Source organism: Mytilus trossulus, chromosome 11 (genome assembly GCF_036588685.1).
Source record: "Mytilus trossulus isolate FHL-02 chromosome 11, PNRI_Mtr1.1.1.hap1, whole genome shotgun sequence".
Taxonomy (NCBI): Eukaryota; Metazoa; Mollusca; class Bivalvia; order Mytilida; family Mytilidae; genus Mytilus; species Mytilus trossulus.
The window spans coordinates 34800574-34826573 of record NC_086383.1 but is presented as its reverse complement, the minus strand read 5'-3'; the positions used below and the strand labels follow the sequence as shown (position 1 = coordinate 34826573).

The window sequence follows — 26000 nt, the reverse complement described above, 5'->3', positions numbered from 1 at the left end:
GTACCAAACCTTCTCCCATTTACTGAGACAATAGTATAATATCTCAATATAGAAAACATATGATAACATATCAGTTGGAAGGCTTAACTCAATCAAAAAACGTAGATTAACACACTATGAACGAATAAATTTGAGATGCGATACCCGAATGCATAATTTTTTATACATAGTTAATAATGATCTTAGGGATAAATATTTAAGGTCAAAAGTAAATAAACAAGTTTAAACAAAGCTATATGGTAAGATAACACAGTGAATTATTTAACAATTTATACAAAATCCTCACTTTTGTAGAAAAAAACGGTTTTCAAATTCTACACACTCAGGTTAATAAAATAATTGTGTCGTGAAGTATAATAAATCTTCCTATTAGGAATACCAAGAAAGTTCTGTAATATATATAAACATGCCCGTTTTATTGCTGCGTTCACTAAAACAATTTGATCTCTGATGGATAGTTTTCTGTTTGACAAGTGGGCCATGTCTTCATAAGACATACAAAATAGTTGTTGTATTTGGGTGTTCCGGTTGTTCCTTTGATTTTCTCTTAAAGTTGAATGACGTGTTTCCCTCTGTTTTTAGTTTGTAACCCGGATTTATTTTTTCTCAATCAATTCATGACTTTTGAACCGATAAACTAGTGTTGCCTTAATTGTAAACATCACAATGCGTACATCATGTACTTCAAATTTAAATTGATTTCTTATCAAAGTATATCTTGCACCTGGTAAAATTATCTGTACAAAGCTTGAACTATCATCAAATTGGAAAGTTATAGTTGCCTCAGTTTTAAGATAAGATTTAAATATTCGGAATGATTATGATCAACTTTTTTGTATTATTCGGTTTAACACAAATTATTTCAGGAATTTTAAGTGCAACTATAGGAACTACTTATATAAATGAGGCATATACTGCAGTTAATACAAGTGTTGGGACTATAAACGGTTTTATTGAAATAACAAGATATACTGATGGTCAGCCCAGAGGTGCATTAAAGTTTCTAGGAATACCCTATGCAGTTCCTCCTGTTGGGAATTTACGTTTTAGGAAACCAAGGCCAGCTACAAATTTTAAACAACCTTTTAATGCTACACAATATGGACCAGGATGCTTACAAAATAAATTCTTAATGTCAATGTGGTTGCCAGGAAGAGATTTTCTTTCTGAGGACTGTTTGACCTTGAACATATTTGCTCCTTTTCATACGGCTACCGCCAAACGACCTGTTATGTTATGGATTCATGGAGGAGCATATCAGATTGGACAATCTAGTATTTATTCTGCCGAAAATTTAGCTAGTTACGGTCAGGTTATTGTGGTAAGTAAATGCATCATCGTTTTTCATGAGGAGCTGTATTTAAGTATAACTTTAAATTTATATAAAAAGATGTGATGTGAGTGGCAATGAGACAACTTTCCATCCAAGTCACAATTTGTAAAAGTAAACCATTATATATATAGGTCAATTAAGTTGCGGGCGTCAACACGAAGCCTTGTCTCACATAGAACAGCAAGCTATAAAGGAAGCAATAAATGTTTAAACAAATGACTAGTGTAAAACCATTCAAACGGATAGACCAACGATCTAATATATATATAAAAAAAAACGAGAAACACTTATGAACCACATCAACAATCGACAGTCACTGAACAGCAGGTTCCTTTTCTTTGAACAGAGTTCAAATAAAGCGGATATGTGTATGTTCAATTATAAACTTAAAACTCTATTTTATGAAGAACAAAGCAATAAACGTTTATCTAATATTGACCTCAAAGATAGGAACTGTTAACGTGTTTTAACATGACATCCTTTATTATGAGTCAATTGCAAATTTCAACTTAACAGTCAAACGAAACTGACAACTCTTTTCATTTTTTTAATCAAAGCTACGAGCTGTATGTTGTTGACTTTAGGCCACTATTGACAAAATAAAAATAAGAGATTTGGTATGAATGTCGGAGTCCATATGACGCAGATGATAATAGGCAATCATTTGATCTTCAACAGTGAGAAAAATGCATACCGTAGAGACGATTATTAAAGGCTCGATATGGAAAATATGGAATACATCATTTGAGAAAACCTCGGCCTAATTTAGAACAAAATAACTTACGAAACACAAAAAATGACAGAACTGAACCATCAAAAACCACTGATCTACGGGTTCCTGACTTTGGACAGGTATATACAGAATTTCGGGGGTTAAACATGTTTGAAAGCGCCAAACCTTCCATAACCTTGGACAATGGTGTAACTTTGGTGTAACGGTACAACACAAGAAACGAATATGAGAAACAGCAATCAACGACAACCAACCAATTGCATGCTCCTGTATTACATATATGTGTCATTTTAAAACACAACATATATCACCACAAGAATGATTAAAATAATAGCATAGAGACCATTTTTTTTCATTTGCGTATAAACATAAAAAATGGAATATTTACGTTAGTAGCGATGTGACGTTCCTCTATTAAAAATACATGGCATTGTAATAATCCTGAAACGTTTCGCATGCAGACTGAGGACGAAATTGGTAATAAACGATTGAAACTTATTGCAGAAACACATTAAGAGTTAGCATTATTGTTGGCATATTTTTTTTGTATAGACCAATATGGAAGTAGACTCTTAATCTGGACGACTTAGTCACTTTTATATGTCAATTCGGCCACTAGTCTAGTTTCAACATAGTAAGGGAGTCGGTAGAATAAATTCTTTACACAGTCTGATACATGTAATTACCTAGTAATACTATTACGATATATTGTATTAATAATTATATATATGGCGAGTATCATACACTGTACATTTACATGTACAAAAAACATTTTGAAGTTAATTATTTCAACAACACACTTCATTAATTATTATTCATTTGAAAACAGTATTTCTATCAGTACTTTGTTTCAGGTGACAATTAACTATCGACTTGGTCCTTTCGGATTTTTAGCTACTAATGACCCTGACTCGTTGGGAAATTTAGGATTATGGGATCAACAACTTGCCATTAAATGGATACACGAAAATATTGAATATTTCCATGGTGATCCGAGTAGAATAACACTATTTGGGGAATCCGCTGGAGGCGGAAGTACCGTTTATCAGGCAATGTATCCTGGGAACAAGGGTCTATTCTCACGAACAATTTCCGAGAGTGGAGTAGCCATGTCGGCATGGGGTTATAATACACGCGACAAGATGCTCGATTTCACGAAAAGAATGGCACAGAACTTAAAATGCCCGACAACTAACGATCGTGCCATGTTATCCTGCATGCAAAACGTTCCAGCTCAAGACATTGTTGATAAATCAAGAGTAGGAACAGAATCGGAGAATCTATTCCGACCCGAGTTTGTTCCTGCTCCAGATGGTGAATTTATAATACAATCCGCTCCTGATATTTTTACGAAGTCGTGTTTGATCGGTGACCAAACCGGAAGTGTTTTCGACAATATTGACATGGCATTTGTTGCATTGACCGGTGATGGGACTGCAGTGACTGGTTCAACGATGTTACCATATGTTAAAAAGCGCATGTCAAAGACTATGTCGCCCGATGACATCATCGAGAAATCGGTTATTCCGAATATTCTATCGGATAGATTTAATATTACTTCTCCGGAACTTGCTAAAATAATGAATTTCTTGTACAGTGACTGGAACAAAACATTAGGAAATAATTCATATCAAACAAAACTTTTAAATTTGGATACAGATTACAGCTTTTATATTCCAATAATCAATACCGCTACTGCGCATGCACAGAGAGAAAAGGGGAAGAAGACATATTTGTTAGGGTTTGAAAAACACTCTTCATTCACTCTTCCATTAGAGTATAAACCACCTAACCTTCATGCAGATGAAATTCCATATTTCTTTGGTTTTCCTGATAGTATGATGAAGCCATTCGCAATGTCAAGGACAAATATTACAGCTGAAGAAATACAACTGTCTGAAAAACTCATGTTATATATTTCGAATTTTGCTTATTCTGGGTAAGTATTCTACTTACCTAAGTGCTTCCAAACGGAGGTTATAAGTTTGCTCCTTTATAGAAGAAGAAGAAGAAGAAGAATTGTTTATTATAGTGCAACCTGAATATAAAGTATATCGTTACATTAAATACATAATATAAATCTTCAGCCAGCCAAATAGGCTTATGATGCACTGTTTGAATCGTTATTTAACATACATATAATTTATTATATTTGGCTCTGGTTCATCGTCACTAACTACACTTGTGCTACTTCTAGTGTTATACGTGTATTCAGTGTCAAAGTTATAAATCATTGGGTGTTCTTTCCAATGCTTGTCTAGGCGATTTCCAAAAATCTTAACATTTTTTGAGGTCACTATAATGTCTGGTAGGCTGTTCCATACTTTCACTACTCTGTGAGTAAAGTAGTATTTTCTGATGTCTAGTCTGCTTCTATTATTTACAAAATTTCATCGAGTTACATTTTGTTGTGGAGCTGGTGTTGCGAGTGAATAGACCTTCTATTATTTATGAGTCATATTCCCCCGTTGTTATTGCGTAAACCCCTGAGGGTTTACGCAGTATATATTGGACGAGTGATGTAGTCTTTCGGAACACCGGATGTTAGTCGGAACACTTCTGTTCTTTCTATGACCACCTTTCAAATACATGCGCAATAGCTATGACCACCTTTCAAATGCATGCGCAATAGCTTACTAATCTGTTGAATATGCATTAGCATCTTAAGTTGCTATAGAGATATTTTACGTATGATCTGAAATTTATTATGATATAATGTTTTCTTGCACACGATTACAATCTGCTAATATTAACCTACATGCGTAGTATTTTAATTAGTCAAACGATGTAACCAGCTGTGTTTAGATATGAGATAAGATTTCATGTAAACAATGCGCTTTATATTCTGAACGAGAATAATTAAAAATATTTTTTTTAGAAAGAGTTTTAGTAGCATTTTATTTTAGATTTTAAGTTTAGTGAAGATGTACATGTTGTTAAAAGCAAGCTATTTAAATTTTTTATACTGAAATTAAAGGGAAGTCTTTCTTGCATATGATTGAATTACAGTTATTTATTTTGTTTGTTAAATATTGCAACTTTAATAAAAAAAAATATGTTTATTAAAAATAAATTGAATATGAAAAAATAAAATATTTTGAACGAGAACAATTAAAAATAAAATCTTTAAAAAAAGTATTAGCACTTTTTAAAATTTTACGTCTAGGATAGACCAAGGACATGGAAATATAATCATAAATACCGTGTCTCAAAAGGTGTAAAAATGAGGATTTTTCAAAAAAAAAATCGTTTATTGAAAATAACGTTAAAATTAATTATGAAAATATGTCCATATTTTTTTTCATTAATATTGCAAATTTAAAGTTATTTTCTTTGTTTAAATATTGCAACATTATTTACTTTTTGTTTTAAATAAGGAGGTCACATAATAACCTCTGAATCCTTTTCGTCATTAAAATGCGACTGATAAGTATAGATATTCAATATGAAGGGGGAACATTAATATTGCAAATTTAAAGTTTTTTTCTTTGTTTAAACATTGCAACATTATTTACTTTTTTTTTAAACACGGAGGTCACATAATAACCTCTGAATCCTTTTCGTCATTAAAATGCGACTGATAAGTATAGATATTCAATATGAAGGGGGGGGGGGGGGATTAACCGTGACTGAAATCTAAATCTAAAATTATATTTTAAAAAAATACACATTTGACTGGGCCATGCAGATGTCACTTGAAGAAATGATACAACGAATTAAATGTGCCACTTTAATTACGACTGATAACCTAAAAATAAATCATGCATGCATTTTTTAGCAGATTTAACCAGGTCGGCGATAAGATATCGAATATAAAAAAGGAAGATATGGTTTGGTGTCAATGAGACAACTATCTACAAGAAACAAAAATAACACAGAAATACAAACTATGGGTCACCGTACGGCCTTCAACAACAGGCAAAGCACGTACCGCATAGTCGGCTATAAAAGGCCCCGAAATGACAATGTAAAACAATCAGTCAAAAAATGAAATTAACAAAGTCCGTATCATCGTATGCGTTACACCTTCTCCAACCATGCAACATGGGACTAGACATAGAAGTACAGGAACTACTCCAATTAGTTTGAGCTGTACAATATCTACAAAAATATCCCGCCTGCCTCAAAGGTGCACATGATCGACCATGGTCCAGCACTAATGATACAAGTACCAACCAGAGTTACAATGACGTGGTAGTAAGTCTTTTAAGGCCACCGAGCGGCCTCCAAAAATGAAAAAAAAACTATTTAGTCGGCTATTAAATGCCCCGACCATTAAGATTTAAAAACAAAAATCAAACAAAACTAAACAGCCTTATTGATTAACAAAATAATTTACGAAAAAAACTTGACCGACATGAATTATGAACAACAACCACTGTACTACATGTTCCAGGCTTTAGAATTGACATTGGCACATAAACAATGTGGTGGCCATAAACCCAACCCTCCGAATGAACCAAACCTTAAGGACAACACATCGCAAGAAAAAACTGTAACATATCAGTTGCGATTCGCATCCTTAAAAATATGGGTACGGTGCACAATAATCACTTACATAAAAACAATTGACACAATTTAATCACTGATAAGCACTTACCGAAAGCTTTTCAAAGCTCGTGAACATGTAGACGAACCAGTGGACATAGACGGACTGGTAAACATATAAACAGAAGGGCGAATGTGACAGACTTATTGACAAACATTCACATATAGACAGACCTGCAATTGGGAATGTAGAAAGACTAGGAGAAACGCTTAAGTACGCTTTACACACAACCAATACACGCTTTAAGCTTGTTGTGCACACGATACAGATATGATTGACAGGTTGAATGCATCAAAGTTACTAGCGTATTGGTAACGTGCATGATTTTTTTTACCATGGCCGACGTACGTAGGATCTATACGTTGATGTGTGAAGCCGGTATTACATTAAGTAAACAGGCAATGTCAGTTTCTAATTCTTATGTGCAACAAAAGTATTATAAAACAATACATCTTTATTAAACAATTATCTAATATATATAAGGCCAAACAAGCATTTGGGTTTACGATTGCATTTCTTTTTTTAAAGAAAGCAACTTGTCGTGTATGTTTCTATCGATTCATGTCGCCTCTTAGCCTTCTAAATTTTTAAAGTTGAAATTTTCAGAATTCTTCCCCTAGTAAGTTGCGAACGGCTAATGCTATGTGCCCTCCTGTAAAATGACGAATATATTTCCCCCAGAGCCAACATTTTACGAACATTTATTCCTACTTCCATGGGCCCTTGGTCCCTTCCACAAATCACTAGGAAAATCACTGATCCATCTTTTTTTTAAAAGCAAATGATAAAAATATAAATGACATGATATTTATATAATAAATTCTTTAGGATGAAGACATAAGTGAAAATATAAATGGTGTGATTTTATATTTCAGTGACCCTAATCTACCAAGAACACCGGATGTGAAGTGGTTACCCTACAACGTCGAAGATGAACACTATCTACGTGTTGGTGAAACGATCAAAGCCGATTCACACATGCTACCTACGCGGACTGCTTTCTGGACAAAATACATACCGGAGTATCTAAAAAGAACAAAATCGTGTACTATTAGCCAGGGCGTATTGCCTAACTTTGGACCTTCAAACGTAGTTGGTTAAGAAACAGAGCGAAATCAAAAATTCAAGAGTAGTAGTAGTCTCTTTGGTCAATACCGCTTTGGTTTGACAAAACATTGAAATGTTTAACAAAGATGTGTTACTTTCTTACCGAAATAAATTGAAACATTTATTTGATTAAAATGTATTAACATTATTTAAATATTCTTAGTAATGTAGAATTCTCGTTTGAATGGTTTTACATTTGTCATTTCGGGGCTTTTTATATAGGCATTCCATATTGTTGAAGGTCGTACGTTGACCTATAGTTTTTTAATTTCTGTGACCTTTTAGTCGCTTGTGAAGAGTTGTCTAATTGGAAATCACACCACATCTTCTTTTAAGCTCACCTGACCCAAAGGGCCAAGAATGTTTTTCTCATCACTTGGCGTCCGGCGTCTGTCGTCGTCCGTCGTCGTTAACTTTTACAAAAATCTTCTCATCTGAAACTAATGGGCCAAATTACACCAAACTTATACACAATCATCATTGGAATATCTAGTTAAAAAAGGGTGTCCTGTGACCAGCCCACCCAACCAAGATGGCCGCCATGGCTAACAATAGAACATTGGGGTAAAATGTAGATTTTGGCTTTTATCACTGAAAGCATTTAGAGCAAATTTGACATGGTGTAAAATTGTTTATCCGGTCAAAATCTATCTACCCTGAAATTTTCAGATGAATCGGAGAAGCCGTTGTTGGGTTGCTGCCCCTAAATAGGTAATTTTCCTGATTTTTTTCTGTTTTTTGTTATTATCTTGAATATTATTATAGATAGAGGTAAACTATAAACAGCAATAATGTTTAGTATAGTAAGATTTACAATTAAGTCAGATGACCAAAATAATCAATTGACTCAGTAAGGAGTTATTGCTCTTTAAAGTTAATTTTTAACATTTTTTTGTAAATTTTTGTATTTTTTTTCAAAAATGTTCTCCTCTGAAACTGCAAAGATAAATTTAACCAAACTTGTCCACCATCACCATAAGGATACCTAGTTTTTAAAATGAGTCCGATGACCTTGCCCTTGAATCAAGATTGCTGACATGGCTAAAAATAGTATACAGGATGAAATGCAGTTTTTGGCTTATATCTCTGAAACCAAAGCATTTAGAGAAAATTTGCTGTGGATTAACTTGTTCGTTAGGTCAATCTATCTGCCTTGAAATTTTCAAACCAATGGGGCCACTTTTTGTTGGGTTGCTGCCCCTGAATTGGAAATTTTACGAAAATTTTGCAGCTTTTTTTTTATTATCTTGAATATGATTATAGATAGAGATAAACTGTAAACAGCAATAATGTACAGCAACGTAAGAGCTACAAATAATTTAACATGACCAAAGTGGTCAAATGGACCTCTTAAGGAGTTATTGCCCTTTATCGTCAACTTGTAACAATTTTCAGATATTTTGTTAATATTTGTAAATTTAAAAAAAAAAATTTCCACTGTCACTTCTAGGCCAATATCATGATAGATAGAGATAATTGCAAGCGGCAAGATTATTCAGTAAAGTAAGATCTACAAACACATCACCACCAACGAAACACAATTTTGGCATGAATCCATTTGTGTCCTTTATTTAATATGCACACAGACCAAGGTGAGCGACACATGCTCTTCATGGCCTCTAGTTATATTTTAAAATTGGAACACTCGTCAGTGGTTGTCGTCATTTTGGTGTTGACCATTTAATAAAATACAAATGACTTCAATAAAGCGAATTTATTTATGAGTAAAAATAAAATATTCTAAAAAATTACATAAATACAAGTATTGCAGATATTAATAGTTCATATACACTGATAGAATTAGACAACACTATTATCGAAATTGCATATTTTGCAAAGTATCACAAATGCATATTTTGCACATGTATCACAAATGCATATTTTGAACATGTATCACAAATGCATATTTTGAACATGTATCACATCAATGCTTATAAAAGAAAATGCTCAAATGAAACAGATGCATGTACAACTGTATATGGTATGCATACATTTGTATTTCGCATTAAAGATTTAGTATACCAAATGTCTTGAGGTAAAAAAGTGAATCAACGTGAAAGTGAATAATCTCAAAAGCATCGAAAATTTTACCTAATATGTCTTTGAATGAAAAAATTTCCTCAATACTGAAAAAAATCGGAAATCAAAATATTATGCAGTTTAATCTGAGAATGCTTATCATCTGGCCGAACAAATCTGGCCATGAGAGTTAATGGGTGAACACGATTTGATCCACACAGTGAAGTGTTTTAACTGATTGAGTTTGTGTGTACATGTATATGTAAATCCGTATTTAACGACTGAATGCTGTTTTGGTTAATGAGGACGAAAATGAACACATTTTAAACTGCAATGTCCTGATTACTTTGCTTTCTCCGTTTCAGTCCAAATCTTTACAAATTCTGAAAGAAAAAAAACAGCGTTAAATAGCATTTAAATAAGAAACCAACTTACTGTTTTGACCAAACTACCGTCATCTAAATTTATCTTTTAGACTATTGCTGGCTTAAAAATACGGAAGTGATAATTTCATATTACTGCTGAATAATGTGGACCCTTAACATATTCAATACTTTACAAAATGCTAGCTGTAATTACTATCAAAAATCTAAGAGTGTACTGATAAAGTAATATCTTTCATTCAACAGTCTTAAACCGGTAACCCGAACCGGTTAACACGACGGGTGTAAATAGTTAAGCAGGAACTGTTGACCCATTCTGGATATACTGACTTCAAATGCACTGATTTCGATTGCCACATTTGTTTGTGTGTAGTTTTGAGTACTTTGGTTGTCTTTTCGTCATATTATTTACGGAGGCTTTGAGTTTTTTTTCTTCGATCGAGTTTTTATTGACCCCTTAGCATCTTGTTTCTTTTTCTTAAATTATATATAAATGAATACTAACCGTTATAATCTATTTTACCATCTCCGTTCGCATCAGCATCTCGCATCATTTCCCCAAGCTCTTTGTCTGTTAAGGCTTCTCCTAGTTTTGTCATAGCAACTTTTAATTCTTTGCCATCAATATAGCCATTGCCGTCTCTGTCAAAGACTTTAAATGCTGCTCTTATCGATTCCTCCTGAGTCAAGACTTCCGGGTTCTCCTTTAAGTAGTTTTTCAAAAATTTGCGGAATTCGTCCTTTTGTATTTTGTTATCGTCTGCAAAGGAAAATACTTTTAAAAAAAACTAAATTAGATTGCAACCGTTGATTTTTAGAATTCAGTTTTTGTCATTTATCTGCTCATACAAATATTTTCCCGCTAGGTGGTGTTTTTTGGTTTTGTACTTTTTATTAGAAGTTGAATTAACTCATATTTGAGTTTAAACTGTGTATTTTTCTTTTCTTATTCTTAGCTGTCTCCTTTATGAAATAAATTGTTTTTCATTTTTAAATAGCAATATGATTTTAACTCATTATCGAAGGCAACGAGTGAACTATAGTCATTTGGTCTCTGGTGGACAGTTGTATATGGTGTGTGTCATGTAATTTTTGGTGTAGACGTGCAGTTTAAAATTTTGTTTGTGTCATTTTTTCATATAGTTTATCAGACAATTATATTTTGTGTACATGTAATGTAATTGCGCACAGTTGCATTTTGTATGTGTCAGGTTTTTGTTGTTGCTATAACTTACACTTTGGTTGTTTACTATCTTTGGAACCTTAGTGTGTCATGTTTTGTTCGTGTAAACGCAAGCGCACACATGTTATTTCTTAAAATGTGTGTCATCATATTTGTAGGTTGGTCCCCTCCGTAAAACATTCAGTATGCCTACGAAATATACAAATATTATGGTCAAGAATTTCCGGAAAAAAAACAGACTAAATTTTGATGCGTTAAAGTTCACTTGAACTTTGAACTTACTATTGACATCAAGTAACTTCATTGTGTCTGCTATTTCTTTTTTAGTTGGATTTAAATTTAAAAATCTCATAGCAGCTCCTAATTCTGATGCGGTTATACTTTTATCACCATTTTTATCAAATACTTTGAAAAGCTCGTCAATTTCTGAAATTTAAAAAAAATATAATATATCATAATTTTTTCAAGAAATCATACAACAAATAATTTATGATTGCCATGGACAAACTTTAAGTAGATATAGGAAGATGTGGTGTGAGTGCCAATGAGACAACTCTCCATCAAAGTAACAATTTGTATGTATACTATATCTTCTAATAAGATATAGAAAGATGTGGCGTGAGTGCCAATGAGACAACTCTCCATCCAAATAACAATTTAAAAAAGTAAACCATTAAAGGCCAATGTACGGTCCTTCAACACGCAGCCTTGGCTCACACCGAACAACAAGCTATAAAGGGCTCAAAAATTACTAGTGAAAACCCATTCAAACGGGAAAACCAACGTTCATGACGGTCTTATTTATATTAAAAAACGAGAAACGAGAAACAGGCATTTATTACACCAACAAACGACAACTACTGTACATAAGCTCTAGAAACAATTTTTAATGGCCCTTTCTTTATTTTTTGTATTCAATTGTTTACTCCTTCTTCTATTCTGATAACCCAAGGGCGGATCTAGAGGGGGTTTTCCGTTTTTTTTTTTAGGCGGATCAATGCATTTGAATGGGAGCATATAGTTGGAACCCCCTTTTACTCTGGGTTGGGAACCCCCTTTTTAAAATGGCTGGATCCGCCCCTGGTTAACCCCATCCGCAGATCCTCAAAATTGGTCATATAACGAAAAAGGGATTAAATTAACATACCTTTGTCTAAATCAGTTGTTTTCCGACTCTGAAAAAGAAATTAAAAAAAATTAGGCTAAAAATCTAATTAAAATATATCTGCATGTAAAAACAAGGTTCAAAGGATTTAGCAAAATGATATCTCCTATTTTTCAGTCGAGTTTGTATTGTTCAATATAAAGCTTTTTGACGAAGTTTATTTGTCTACTCTTTCGTCTTAGTTTTTACAAAGATGTTGTGTGCTCCTATTACTTGTGGTCTACCATGATATCCAGAAATGTTCATAAGTGGGGGCCCATTGGCTGCCTAAGAGGGGCCCCGATTTCGTCACGCTTCAGTGATTCCCTATATAAGCAACCAAATTGTTTTTCTCAAAAAGGGGGGGGGGGGGCTAAATCCGACTCTGATATCATAATAAAATAAAGTCGATACGAAGATGAACCAGCAATCCCATGGTTAAAAAACGAAAAACCCAACAGTCTATAAAACACTGGACTGTGCAACACGAACCCAATGAAAAATGGACCGTTATAGTCATAGATTTACTGGAAGGGTGAGCAGACCTGATCAACATGTAGCACGCGTCTTGCTACTCAAGCCAATACAATTAGTTGAAATCGTATTCTAGGGAATGAGGACGGGACGATTGGAACACATCAGTGACAGATGTGTTGTATAAAGTAAGTTTAGATATAAACCGATTGACCATTTACAGATATTTTTTAGTAATGTCCTTCGATTGACATAAAAGGTGATGATCATTGCTGGCGATTTACTAAATGATTCTGAAATTAGATAACATGAATATCTATTACACCAAATGTCCGATGAAATGAATAAAGGATTATAACAAAGAAGGTGTCAAAATTCACAATTATTCTATTGAATCCGAACACTTCAAAACAGATCAAGAATTTAACTATGATCAACTATTACATGTATCATAATTCGATCTTATGTCCGATGAATAAAGATTATCTCAATTCTTGTGTAAATTGAAATTTAAAAAGATTATGACAAGTAAGGTGTCAAAATTTACAAATATTCTATTGAATCCGAATTAATATTTCAAAACAGATCATAGTTATAACTATATTACATGTATCTTTTACAATTATTATGCCAGATGAATAAAGATTGATTTATCACAATTCTGAGGTAAATTGAAATTTAAAAGAGATTATGACAAAAAAGGTGTCAACATTTATAATTATTCTAATGAGTGCAAACACTTCAAATACTGATTATAATTAGCGATTGTAAACCTTTTTACTTATACATGAACTTGTCATAATACGTAATTTAACATGTCCTGAATATAAAAATGAGCGGTCAATAAGACAGGATAGTCTAAAATACTACGCGGTTTGCAGATCAGAGAATAACGAACAGAACAGAAATATGCCATTATGGACAAAAAAATAAAGAGTAGAAAAATTGTGACATGAATAATTAAGAACAGAACTATATATGGGTAAAGTAAATGAAAATTAATAATAAAAAGAATAGAAAATTAGGGAAAATACACAAAAAATTAAAAAAAATTGGAAGTGATACATGAAACTAGACTCCAAAGGGGCAACCAAAAACCCAAAAGACAAAATCAGGGTCTTTGAAAAAAAAGTAATTGCATAAGTGGCTTGAAATTTTAAGAAATATTGTATGGTGGCATTGGATTCATTCAAGCTCCCTATCAGATCAAACAAAACAGACAAAACAAAACAGCACAAAAACAAAACCGCACAACAACAAATGCAAACACGTCTAATTATCAAGTATTACTCTTGCATAACAGCTTACATGCACGTCACGGCATACATGTATTTTTGATTTTTGTTTATATTTATTTTTAACTCATTTATTGGGTTTGAACTTGTTAAAATAGATAATCCAGAATCGTAAATTTTATGTTTTCTTTTCATGGTCTTAAGTTTTTAAGAACTTTTGTTTCTTTTAATACATGTATGTAATTACTCGTCTTTCCTTATTCTATATGAGTGGCTCTTAAATATTTTTAATTGATTTGAACAATGCGTTTTGTATACTTATTTTTAAAGGTTGAATGGTAATAACAAATTGTATTGTATTGTAAATAATCTTAAAACAAATAATACCAAAAACCAAAATTATGAGCTTTTTTTGTATGAACAGCTTACATTACGAAATGTGTCAATCACATTATCTTGTTACATCATAATTCCAATAACATATCATATCAAAAACGATTTTCACGCAATTGACTGTAAAAATCGACAACTATTGAATAAATCGGATCAATGCCTAGTATTGTCAATTGCAATTAGTATTATTACATCATATTACATAAATAGCCAAGTAAAGAAAGGTATTCTGAATACAAGCAGAATATAAGAATTAAGGCATTTGTATGTCTATAAAATAAAAACATTTTTCATTACAAAAAAAAGCAAATCTTAACTTTTCGGTACAGAACAAAAAGCTTTACATGCAATTTATCAAAGAAACCTCGTCGTATATGTGTTGTTTGATAATCTAAGTATGATTTTATGGACTATAATTTGTCAGTAACTAATAATCACAATGACTTAACGAGACACACAAGGTTTCTTAACATTTATTATATAGACAATAGCTGTCGTTCTTGCTTTATTCATTCATCGATCTCTCATCACTTCCAGTTTCTGATATCTCTCATCGCTCCCGGTTTCTGATATGTCGCGTGGGAGCTCCCACGCGACATATCAGAAAACGGGAGCGATGAGAGATCGGTTTTTAATTAGATTGGTCACATTGACGTATACCTATATATCCTCCCTCTAATTTTAAACTCAGATGTTTAATAGCATGCCACTTCCAAGCCTTGCACTACCATACCAATATGGACATTCCGTTAACAAACTTCTTTGACCAATATTTGGAAACCATTTCAATATTCTGTTATATAATCAGTGAAAGGACGCAATAAGATTTTATCCAAACCATTTTTTTGTATACAAAACAGGTATCAACCTAGCTGTATTGACTGTCAAAATATCAAAGACTAGTGTATTGTAGAATCATGAAGGTCTACGTGGGGATCTTCATTTCTGTATTATTATGCCCCACCTACGATAGTAGAGAGGCATAAAGTTTTCTGGTCTGTGCGTGCGTCCGTCTGTTCGTTGTACCGTTCATTCGTCGTACCGTTCGTCCGTCCATTCGTCCCGCTTCAGGTTAAACTTTTTGGTCAGGGTAGTTTTTGATGAAGCTGAAGTACAATCAACTTGAAACTTAGTACACTTGTTGCTTATGATATGATCTTCCTAATCTTAAAGCCAAATTAGATTTTTACGCAATTTCACGGTCCATTGAACATGGAAAATGATAGTGCGAGTGGGGCATCTGTATATTTTTAACACATTCTTGTGTCATTTTTCACCATCATGATAATTCTTTATTTTTTAGTCCATTCATCTCTATTGTTATTTTTTTTCTATTCTTTATTAAAACTAATAAAGAAAATTATTAGATTTGACACTATGATTCTCAATTAAGTTTATCCCCATCCAGACCCGCATTTATATGAATCCAATATTTGTATTTCACTTTTTATATCGCTAAAATGAAAATGTTTTGACTGAATTCAGAAAATGTTTAATCTAACTAATAGCCTTTTATTTTATCGAAAGATTACTTAATAAAGCAGCATTAGCGTCTATCTCTTTTTTTTTGCAGCATTTAAGAACACAGTGGAAATCAATTATGGAAAGTTCAGTATATGATTCAATCAACGTATACATGTATCATAGACTAGAATAGAAATAAAATTGAGAATGGAAATGTATCATAGACTAGAATAGAAATAAAATTGAGAATGGAAATGTATCATAGACTAGAATAGAAATAAAATTGAGAATGGAAATGTATCGTAGACTAGAATAGAAATAAAATTGAGAATGGAAATGTATCGTAGACTAGAATAGAAATAAAATTGAGAATGGAAATGTATCATAGACTAGAATAGAAATAAAATTGAGAATGGAAATGTATCATAGACTAGAATAGAAATAAAATTGAGAATGGAAATGTATCGTAGACTAGAATAGAAATAAAATTGAGAATGGAAATGTATCGTAGACTAGAATAGAAATAAAATTGAGAATGGAAATGTATCATAGACTAGAATAGAAATAAAATTGAGAATGGAAATGTATCATAGACTAGAATAGAAATAAAATTGAGAATGGAAATGGGGAAACCTTATTTTGATTTGACATCGTGTTAATATACACAAATGGGCTCAAGTGAGCTTTTTACAAAATGTAAATAACATATATACCTTTTTGAAGTTATAACGTAAACATGAATATCCTAGAGCTTAAATCTTGACTCATTAACGTTATAGAGCTTGAGCTCTTGTAAAAGAATATCATAAAAGTAAAAAATACTCGTAAGTCATATACATTTTAGTATATTAGACCAGTTTATATCGTAAGATTCTTTGTAAAAAAAATTCCCTGAAGCTTAATACAACTATTGAAATATCTTAATTGATTGTAGTTACGTTACTTTAAAGTTCCTTTTCGTTTGAAAGACTCCCGAGCTAGAATTCACTAACAGTTCATGTCGCAAAGGCTTACGACTTGTTTCACGAATGAGTAAAAAGAATATGTAAATGGTCAGTTTTATGATGAAATTTGAAATTCTAGAAAAAAATTCAAAATGTTGAATAGAATAATTGGTATATTCGTTCCCTTCCAAACGTAAATACGTAATCATGGTAAAAAGTACGTTAATGTATATTGCATAACTTCCTCGTGTTTAATAATGACCCCCCGGGTAGAGCTATGACTCCGGGTAGAAATAATCAAACATGACAAAGACCGATCAATGAATGTTCTTTTTTCCCTAATCATTTACTACATGGAATTGATTTGTAGTTTTCAATATTTCATGCTATTTCAATTTAACTTCATTGTTTTCTAAATGCATCTGCATGGCTCGTTACATTTTCATCAAAGCACCCATGAATAAACCCAGAAAAATCAATCAATGTATGTTTGTACAATTTTGTAGGCATTTTACATTATTTTCCTGTTCATTTGTAAGTAATTGTTTCCTTATTCTTCAGATAAAATTCCAAAATATTGAATTTCGATATATTTTAGCAAATACAAATAAGCATTTAAATACAAAGTTTTTCATAGTGAACATTTAAAGTGTGTAACTGATGCTAGTTAAACAAAAACTGAGGTTGAAATCCACTCAAGTCAAATTCAATATTATTCGATACAAAAATTTTGATGTGATATTGTTTTAAATCAGACGACCTTCCCTAACAATATTGCAATATTAAAACATCAGAAGAATTAGCAGAAAAGAACTTATTAAACTCATAAATAGATACAGAAATACATCTAACAAAAAAACAGACCGGACGTGGCAGGGTACTTATACATCCCGAAACCAACAACAATAGTCTAAATACAGATCTGAGAGTACTAGCAGTTACTGGTAGCTAGTTCAATTATATATTTTAACATGAGAATTTTTTTTCTCTAGAATACAGAAACCTACAGAAAAGCCACCATGCATAATGTACATGCATGCACAAGGGTGTAAGTTTAAGCACTATACATACATGTATGTAAGTCTTTTACTGCATTTTTTGACACCATGACACCATTCATTTGAGAGAAATAAATCTTCTAATGAGCAGGGCGCACTACGTTTGCGCGCATTTGGGGATTAAAATGTTTTACGTTTGCGCGCAGCTTTTGATTACATTTGCGCGCATTTATCTTACAGGTAAACTCAGGTAAAAAAGGGTATATAATGAAATATAAATAATATAAAAATTCATTAAATTTGAAAATATATTTTAATCATATATTGCTCATATTGTATTCTTTTTAAAGACAAAATATAAAGTATACATGCTAAATTCTGTTACGCAATTGTAATGAAAAGCTGCGCGCAAATGTAATGGTAATGCGCGCAAACGTAATACACCGAATGAGCAATATCTTCTAATCAGATCTTATTAACATGTTTTAATATTGACATTATGAAAATTGTATCGGGTATACGTATTGATGACATGAATGTGTAATTGTTTACATTAAGAAACCTAAATATACATAAATGTTTAGAAAAATCCTGAGAATAAATACACAAAATAACGTATTGTAAATTCTTTATTAACAGTGGCTTTCAAATCGAAATTGAAAATGTCATTTTAATTTATCTCAGCATATATTTACACTTTCAACACAAAAGGTCAAAAAAGAAATTGATACTTTGAGATTGATTCAATCATGTTATTTGAATGAAATTTACTTTTCATATAGCCTAAACATGAAAAGTTTACTTATACTTTAAATTCAAATAGAATGATGTTAGAAAATGTCACGGGGTCGACTGGTAGAAAAAAGTCAAATGCACTTTTCAACAATTTTGTTCCATTTTAGAAGTAAAGGAATAATCCTGTTTATTGCAAGAATTCTAAAAATGTGCGCACGGTCAACGCTTTTACAACCCTATGAAGTTACAAAAAGAAGCATTCAATACTTTTTTAGTTATGATCATGAAAACACGAATTTTATTACTTTTTTTTATTCAATTCACCTGTGCACTTTATTGTGGGACCACGTGCTATCATCAATGAAAAGTTTTATTGAGTGATGCAATTGCTTAAGGAATAACATGTGATCCAATCAGAATAAGTATTATAATGAAACATACATCTAATGTAATTATTAATACATAAAAGGTGGAGTGGGTTATTAATGTATGGTCATCTCCTATTCGATAATAAAGCCCAAGTTATAAAGAACCCCCAAAAATTCAGAGGTGGATTTAAGTAGGAGGGGGTAAAGTTCCCCTTTTGTCGGAAAAAATAGTTGATTATATAGAGAATCACTGAGGCATGTATTCGCTTCTGAAGATAAGCCTATGCTTGAATGTTTTGGATGTATAAGAACATGTACATGTACGAAGACACGTCAATTCTGTAGTCAATGTCGATACCACCGCCCAGGTTTGGATCACGGCCCCAGCTTGTCCGGCAAAACAGCCGTTGGACGTCAGAGTAATCTCGGACTACTCAAAGGGGTACTTTTAAGGCTAATACACGTTAGGAGAGAGTAGGAACACGGCCCCAGCTTGTCTGGCAAAACAGCCGTTGAACGTCAGAGTAATCTCGGACTACCCTGTGAGGACAATGATTTGTTATCTGCAAGGCATAACATTTGTACAATCTATCAAAGTACTCAGGGTCTTTCTACCAAAATACTGTTTTAAGTTTACTTTGTTCATATCCTTTAATTTTACCTTAAATCAAATAATTAATCTGGTTAATCCTATAATTTGTACATTTAATTACTTTTGACTTTTAGAATGAGTTTTTATTGACCCGAATTGTATGCTGTATGAGGTCTTTAAGTGCAAAGTTCATTTTTGTAAATTCCTAAAGAATCTTTGATACTAAATATAAAGCCATCCTTTATTCATTTATAACTTTGCATTATCTATAGATAATTTATTATATAAATAATTCTTGTCTTTTCGTGTTTGCGGTGTATCTCATATTATTTCTGTTCCTTAATCCTTCATGTTTTTACATATTTTTCTTAAAATGTATTAAACAGGATTAAGTCACATTCAATTTTAAGGTCACGAAACGTGTTTAAATCCCGATCATTCAATCATGTTTACTTTAAAAATTGATTCAATGACGTTGATAAAAATCTTTACTTTATACACCTTTCTAACCAAAAGAAACACCTTTCTATCCAAAAGAAAAATAATCTAAAATTCTCCACCTCCCTCCCCCCTTTATTTTTGTTTTCATAGAAGAATGATACGACATGCAACGACTTGGTACGTTTTCCGATTCGCAGACAAAATCTGCATTACATGAATGGAAATATCAATAAAAAGAAACGGTTGCTTGTAATTTCTTATAATTATTTGAACATGGGGTAAACGAATAATTACATCTGATGCACTGACCATTCATTTATTTTGTGAGGCAGTGAGTGAAAAAAGGAAACAATGATTGCAATTTCATTAAAATATTACTGGTTGTAGATTGAAAATGAAAATGATAGAATGTTTTTATTTAAATTTAGACACCCCCCCCCCCCCCCCCCTTAAGGAAAATACAACATCATTTTAAACAAAGTTTTTCGAGGTTATTGAAAAAAAGTCCTCTCTTGTTACTCGAAACGATGTAACGGTGTTCCAAGTATCTATGACTGGATACAAAGGGAACGATAAATGGCTGACCCGTGTTAAGAGAGAGCCTTAATGTAGCTCTTTCACGTTAAAGACACCCTTGTAGATTTCGAAAAATAAGTCGGCTACAAGGCAGCACTCGCACCCACAAAGTGGAATTAATATAAACTTGTTTCCCAATCCACTCGAAATAAATATGTTTAAACTTTTAGTCAAAATTTTACAGCATTTAAATTTACTATACTTAAATCTTCTAGTGTCTTAGTGGCATAGAAATCAATTTAAAGATATATTTTAAAACTCGATAAATATAAGGAATACGACAACTTAATGAAATCTTACCATTATAATGATTGATAGTAATTCCGTTCTCTTATTATTGATAGCTCAAATCTTAATGTGTAGTATATAGTAAATATTATAGATCGGGTTCGTCACCGATCGGCGGATTTATTAATTGATCGGGAAAGCCTATTGCAAATATTTTTGTTGTTGTAATAATAAAAGTAATTTAAAAGTTAACCGGTTCATGACTACCGGCCGAATCGTAGAATAACTATATTAAGATGTCGTTTTATAAAACTTTTTTGAAATTTAGAAAAATAGCGTCTAAAGCAAAATGAATTACACCACCTCAGTGACCTTGCACATGGATATGTTTCCAATCGGACATTAAGGATTCTTTTTTTATAAATCAAATTGTCAACAAAAATTTTAATATGGTTCTTTTTTCTTTTTTATTATTATATAGGTACTAAAGAGCAATGAAACACCGAATACAAATGAAAGAAAAAAGTGAATTTATGACCTTTTGTCGAACCCTTTTATTACATTAACACCGATAAGACACAAAACAAGTCTCTCGATCGGTTTGTCCTTATCGAATTTAAATAGCCCTTTGTTCAGTTAGCTCGAAAGGAAACGTTCATATATAAATACGCTAATAACAACATTTGAATCTTTTCACAAATCAAATATATTGTTCTTTACCTCTCTGTTGTGTTTGGTTTTCTTACCCTTTTTAAATTCTTAAAATCAAGTTTGTCCTCAAAATAGGAAACTTACTTACTTTAAGATAAATAAAATCTAAATAGCTTAACTTTTGAGTTAATCTATAGGTTAGAAAAAGATGAAATGCTGCATGAATGATGAATATTGTTGTAAGCTTTCCGTCCAGTGACAAATATTTCATGCACACAATTCTGTTGTCGAAAGCTTTTGTGTAGCTAAGAGTTTCGGAAATGACCTCAATCAGACATTCATGTCAATGAATGAATGCCATTGACCCATTAAATATTCAAATGTATGGGCATCCAAAGCAAGAACGCATTAATATGACTGTTACAATCAAATAAAATGTTTTATTACAGTATTGTCCCGGAAGGCTAGAAGAGGGTTAGCGATCCCGCAAACATGTTTAACCTTGCCACATTCTATGTGTGACTGTCCCAGGTCGGGAATCTGTTATTCAATGTCCTGGCCGTAAGTGTATTCGTTTAAATTGTTTTTTAACATTATTTTTCTCATTTCAGGACCTTTTATGATAACTTACGCTGCAAACGATTTGCTAATTGTTGATGCTGTAGGGTACTTGCTAACATCTGGTCTTTAAAGGATAGTTGTCTTATTGGTAATTCTTCCACAACTTCTTATTTTTAAATTAAATTATAATCTGTTGAGGCAATTGCAACCTATATTTTTTATCAAATAATGCATTATTTGGAATATCGAAAGTCTTAATTTAATGAATCAGGTGAAGACGAATATACATGGCCTACCGTTGCACATTTCACCAAAACTGAGTATGGAAACAGGGAATGTGTTTAAAGTCAACAACCCTAACACATAGCATAAACCAGTCCAAGGCCACCAATTTTTCTTTAACACAGCGAAAAATCCTGCACCAGTTTGCGGGCTTTAGCTGGCCCCTAAAAATGTGTTCTAGATCAGCGAAACTATGTAGACGTCACACTAAACCCCGAAATATATAAATGAATCAAGATTTTAAAAAAAAACACGGGTAAAACGTGTTTTGTGATATGTCAGCCCACGCTATGCCTCTAGCCAATGTAGAAGCAAGTTCATTTCTGATAGGAATTCAAATTTGCGTCTGTAAAGTTGCGTAAGATGATGAAATATTAAAAGACGATAAAAGTACTCTATGCTCTATTTTTACAAAAAGTTTTTAATCTTAACGTGCGTTTTTAATCTGTAATATAACACTGATATATTGACTAAAACAATATAGAATGATAAACAAAAAGAAATGGGGCTCTGCCAAGCATTTATATTCTAAATGAGCTGAGAACAAATGCAATTTATGTTTTTTGACTATGCATGATTGTTTTATTTGTGACTATGTATGATTGTTTTATTTATACGACAACCTTTAAAACTGTTTTGAAAACTAATAATTTTAGTTGATTTAGAATCTGTCAACACAAAAGAATTTTTATATTGGATGGCGTAAAATTCCAAGAACCTGTATGCTTTTCATGGGTACATACATCTGATATAATAAAGAAAAGATATTCGCGTTTTCGACTTCGCGATTTCGCTTTTTGACCTGTAGAATATGAAAGGCGAAAACGCGAAATGGCCCGTTAACCGGACACCATACGTATTATTTCCAATGAGACAACTCTTCACAAGATACCTGATGACACAGACATTAATAAGGATAAGTAACCGTACGACTTTCAAAAATTGGCAAAGCCCATACCTTAGTTAGCTACAAAGGGCAGTCGAAATGAGCCTTTATAAGACTAGCTATTGTATAAAACCAAATCGTATATGGTCAATGCATTGTTACAGCGGGTAAAACACAGTTGAATGATAAATTACCGATACAGGTATCATTAATTTGTGTTTAATATCATAAATTTTTTGTAAAAGAATTTAGAAATATCTTAAGTCAATTGGTTTTTAAATCATCAATTATTTGTAGTTCATGGTTGAAAATGATAGTCTACCCTCTCGTGTAATTCATAATAGGGTTATTAGATTTAAGTATTTTGAAGTGTTATGTTCCATTTGTATAAAACCTTTCTAAAACACTTAAACACGAAATATGACTTAAATAAATATATTTTATATTCATAGATATAAAAAAAAAACTCTTTTTGTTAGAACACTTTAACAGTTAAATATAACAAAACAAACATTTCATTTATTTTAGTCATCAATTAATTGTCAAATTTTCTTTACCGTCCTGTCCGTGAAAGAGCACAGTAATTGATCGACTATACCCCTTTGGAAAAAATAATTAAGATAAAGTTTTCAAAATGGATGCATCATTTCCAAGAATAAGTTACTTCGTCCATTAATTATTTGTTGAAAATTATTTTTTCTGTATTTCAGTGAGGAAGCACATTTTTTATATATTGTTCGAAGATATTCCCATGAAATAAGTAAAGGAAATCAATTTACGTTGATAAAAGAAAATACAGGTATTTTCGGATCCATCCAGCCTTTCCATTACAAATAATCCAAAAATTAAACAACTATATAAAGAAAGACACCTAGTATTATATTGATAATAGATTCTTGATTTAAATCAATTTATCGAAATGATACGGTTAAAGTGTATAAAGCAAATATTGTTCTTTGAGATTTAAATACCAATTTAGTTTTAAATATCAAACTAAAATAATGGACCTCGTCATAAAATTTTGCTCCAAATTTTGGACGGTGATTGTCTTGTCTCTATTGTGTTTAAACAAATGTTGGGAATTCCCGAATGCAGCGCGGTGCATGTGAAAAAATGGAGAGAGACAATCAGCGGCTATCAAGTCGAAGTTGGAAATGCAAACACTTCAAAGAACACCTTAAGATTGACCAACTTACACGCCAGCGACGTTGCAGGGAGGTGCTCCACATAGTCAAAGATTTTGGGTTTTTTTTCTTCAAAAAAATATTCCAGCAAATACATGTAGTATATTGAAGGATCTTTCGGGGTATATAAATCATTTTAAAGACCAAATGAAGAAAAACACATTTTTAGATTAGATTTTTCTATGTAAACCAATATTTTCGTGTAAGTCTTTTATCGTTATAACTACTTGGTAGCAAGTTTAATGTAAATTACTAATACGCAATAAAAATTTGCAAGACTAGTACTTCCTTTTGAATTCCTATTTATTGACGAACTAAGCATAACATATTATACATGTATGTTGGGTTTTGAAAAATAATGCGTGCCTTAAAATAGTTTACATAAATTTATCATTTTTTTCAAAATGCAATTCCATTTTTGAAGCCTACAACTCGGTATTAAGTATAATATGTCACAATATAAACAATTGATTGGCTGTTTACGCTCTGCCATAACTATCTTGAACTTTTCCTGGCTCTAAATTTATTTCAAATCAAATGGAAATAAAATTTAAACTAGTTTACGTTTCATATATTCTTATTTATTTTATATCTTATCTTAGTTTATTTAATTTTTGTCTTACCTGTTTGGTTTTTGTTGATTTTGTTGTTTTTGTACTCATTGTGTCCTCCGATGTAAACTTTAATGGTATCACATATATAATATTTCACAATAACTGTGAACCTGGTCCCTGCTTTATATGTGACTGGTTCCCCGTCGCTAACGACGCTAAAGAGCTTTAAACAATTTATTGACACTTTAATCAATTTTGTACATGTTTTTCACAATTTCAATAAGTTTGAACAATTAACAATAATTATAACTATAGTTGAAAGGCCATGTTATTAAACAAAGTGACGAATAATAATTTTAAATGCAAAATTTCAAAGCCAGTTGTTATTTATTTAATTATTTGTTTTTGTTATTAGACAATGGAAATGTATTCTATACTTCAATGATAATTTGAACGCTGCAAACATTTGACAATTGAATAAAATAAGCATTTGTGTGCTTTAATTAATCAAATTATTGTGCCATGAAAGGTTTATCTCGGTGAAATTAAAAAAATCCTAAATGCATGTGCATTTTTGATTAAATTTGTTTAATTGAACTTTCAATGCCAATCATTATTTAAAAGATTGTTATATATTGTTATACTTCATGGCAACTTGATGGAAAAACTGATAACGAATTTTAACAATAAAATATGTATTGAAATTAAAAAGAGCACTAACAAAAATCGGGCATTGCATTGTTTCGTAATTTTTATGTCGGAACTGTTAATAGCAGACGATATACAATATGAGTTTTCCCCATTGCTGAAGGCCATTTGTTGGCCGATCATTACTTACATCACCTTCATTTAAACACTGGTTGGAAATCATTCCACATATCCTAATTTAAAATAATATCGCAACAATCTAAATATCGTGCTACAGTGTTCAACAGAATATGCCACAACATCGTACGATTCAATTGTTTAACATTGTCATTTCG

The 26000-nt window shown here is 32.0% G+C and overlaps 2 protein-coding genes across 3 annotated transcripts; one reads left to right on the top strand and one right to left on the bottom strand.

The window, feature by feature from the left end:
* Window positions 1-753: 753 nt before the first annotated feature.
* LOC134690324 (neuroligin-4, Y-linked-like) lies at window positions 754-7742 on the top strand. Its single transcript, XM_063550290.1, has 3 exons — window positions 754-1321; window positions 2921-4005; window positions 7491-7742. The coding sequence occupies exons 1-3, from the start codon at window positions 815-817 to the stop codon at window positions 7714-7716; spliced, it is 1818 nt and encodes a 605-aa protein (XP_063406360.1). The 5' UTR covers window positions 754-814; the 3' UTR covers window positions 7717-7742.
* Window positions 7743-9421: 1679 nt separating this feature from the next.
* LOC134691019 (neo-calmodulin-like) lies at window positions 9422-25290 on the bottom strand. Of its 2 annotated transcripts, none has more exons than XM_063551208.1 (5): window positions 25087-25290; window positions 12455-12482; window positions 11590-11733; window positions 10630-10884; window positions 9422-10124 (listed from the first exon to the last, which is right to left on the bottom strand). In XM_063551208.1, exons 1-5 carry the CDS (start codon window positions 25123-25125, stop codon window positions 10084-10086), a joined length of 507 nt encoding a protein of 168 aa, XP_063407278.1. In that variant the 5' UTR covers window positions 25126-25290; the 3' UTR covers window positions 9422-10083. The 2 variants fall into 2 exon arrangements, with proteins under 2 accessions (XP_063407278.1, XP_063407279.1); XM_063551209.1 differs by lacking the exon at window positions 25087-25290 and adding an exon at window positions 20972-21080.
* Between the last annotated feature and the right edge of the window lie 710 nt (window positions 25291-26000).

Bases quoted from the DNA above. Each gene is read 5' to 3' on its own strand.
- LOC134690324 (XM_063550290.1), top strand. From the start codon at position 815: ATGATTATGATCAACTTTTTTGTATTATTCGGTTTAACACAAATTATT. The intron at 1,322-2,920 runs GTAAGTAAATGC...ACTTTGTTTCAG, and splicing joins GTTACGGTCAGGTTATTGTG to GTGACAATTAACTATCGACT. The intron at 4,006-7,490 runs GTAAGTATTCTA...TTTATATTTCAG, and splicing joins TCGAATTTTGCTTATTCTGG to TGACCCTAATCTACCAAGAA.
- LOC134691019 (XM_063551208.1), bottom strand. From the start codon at position 25,125: ATGAGTACAAAAACAACAAAATCAACAAAAACCAAACAG. The intron at 11,734-12,454 runs GTATGTTAATTT...TTTAAATTTCAG, and splicing joins AACAACTGATTTAGACAAAG to AAATTGACGAGCTTTTCAAA. The intron at 10,125-10,629 runs GTTAGTATTCAT...TTTTTCTTTCAG, and splicing joins TGGTAAAATAGATTATAACG to AATTTGTAAAGATTTGGACT.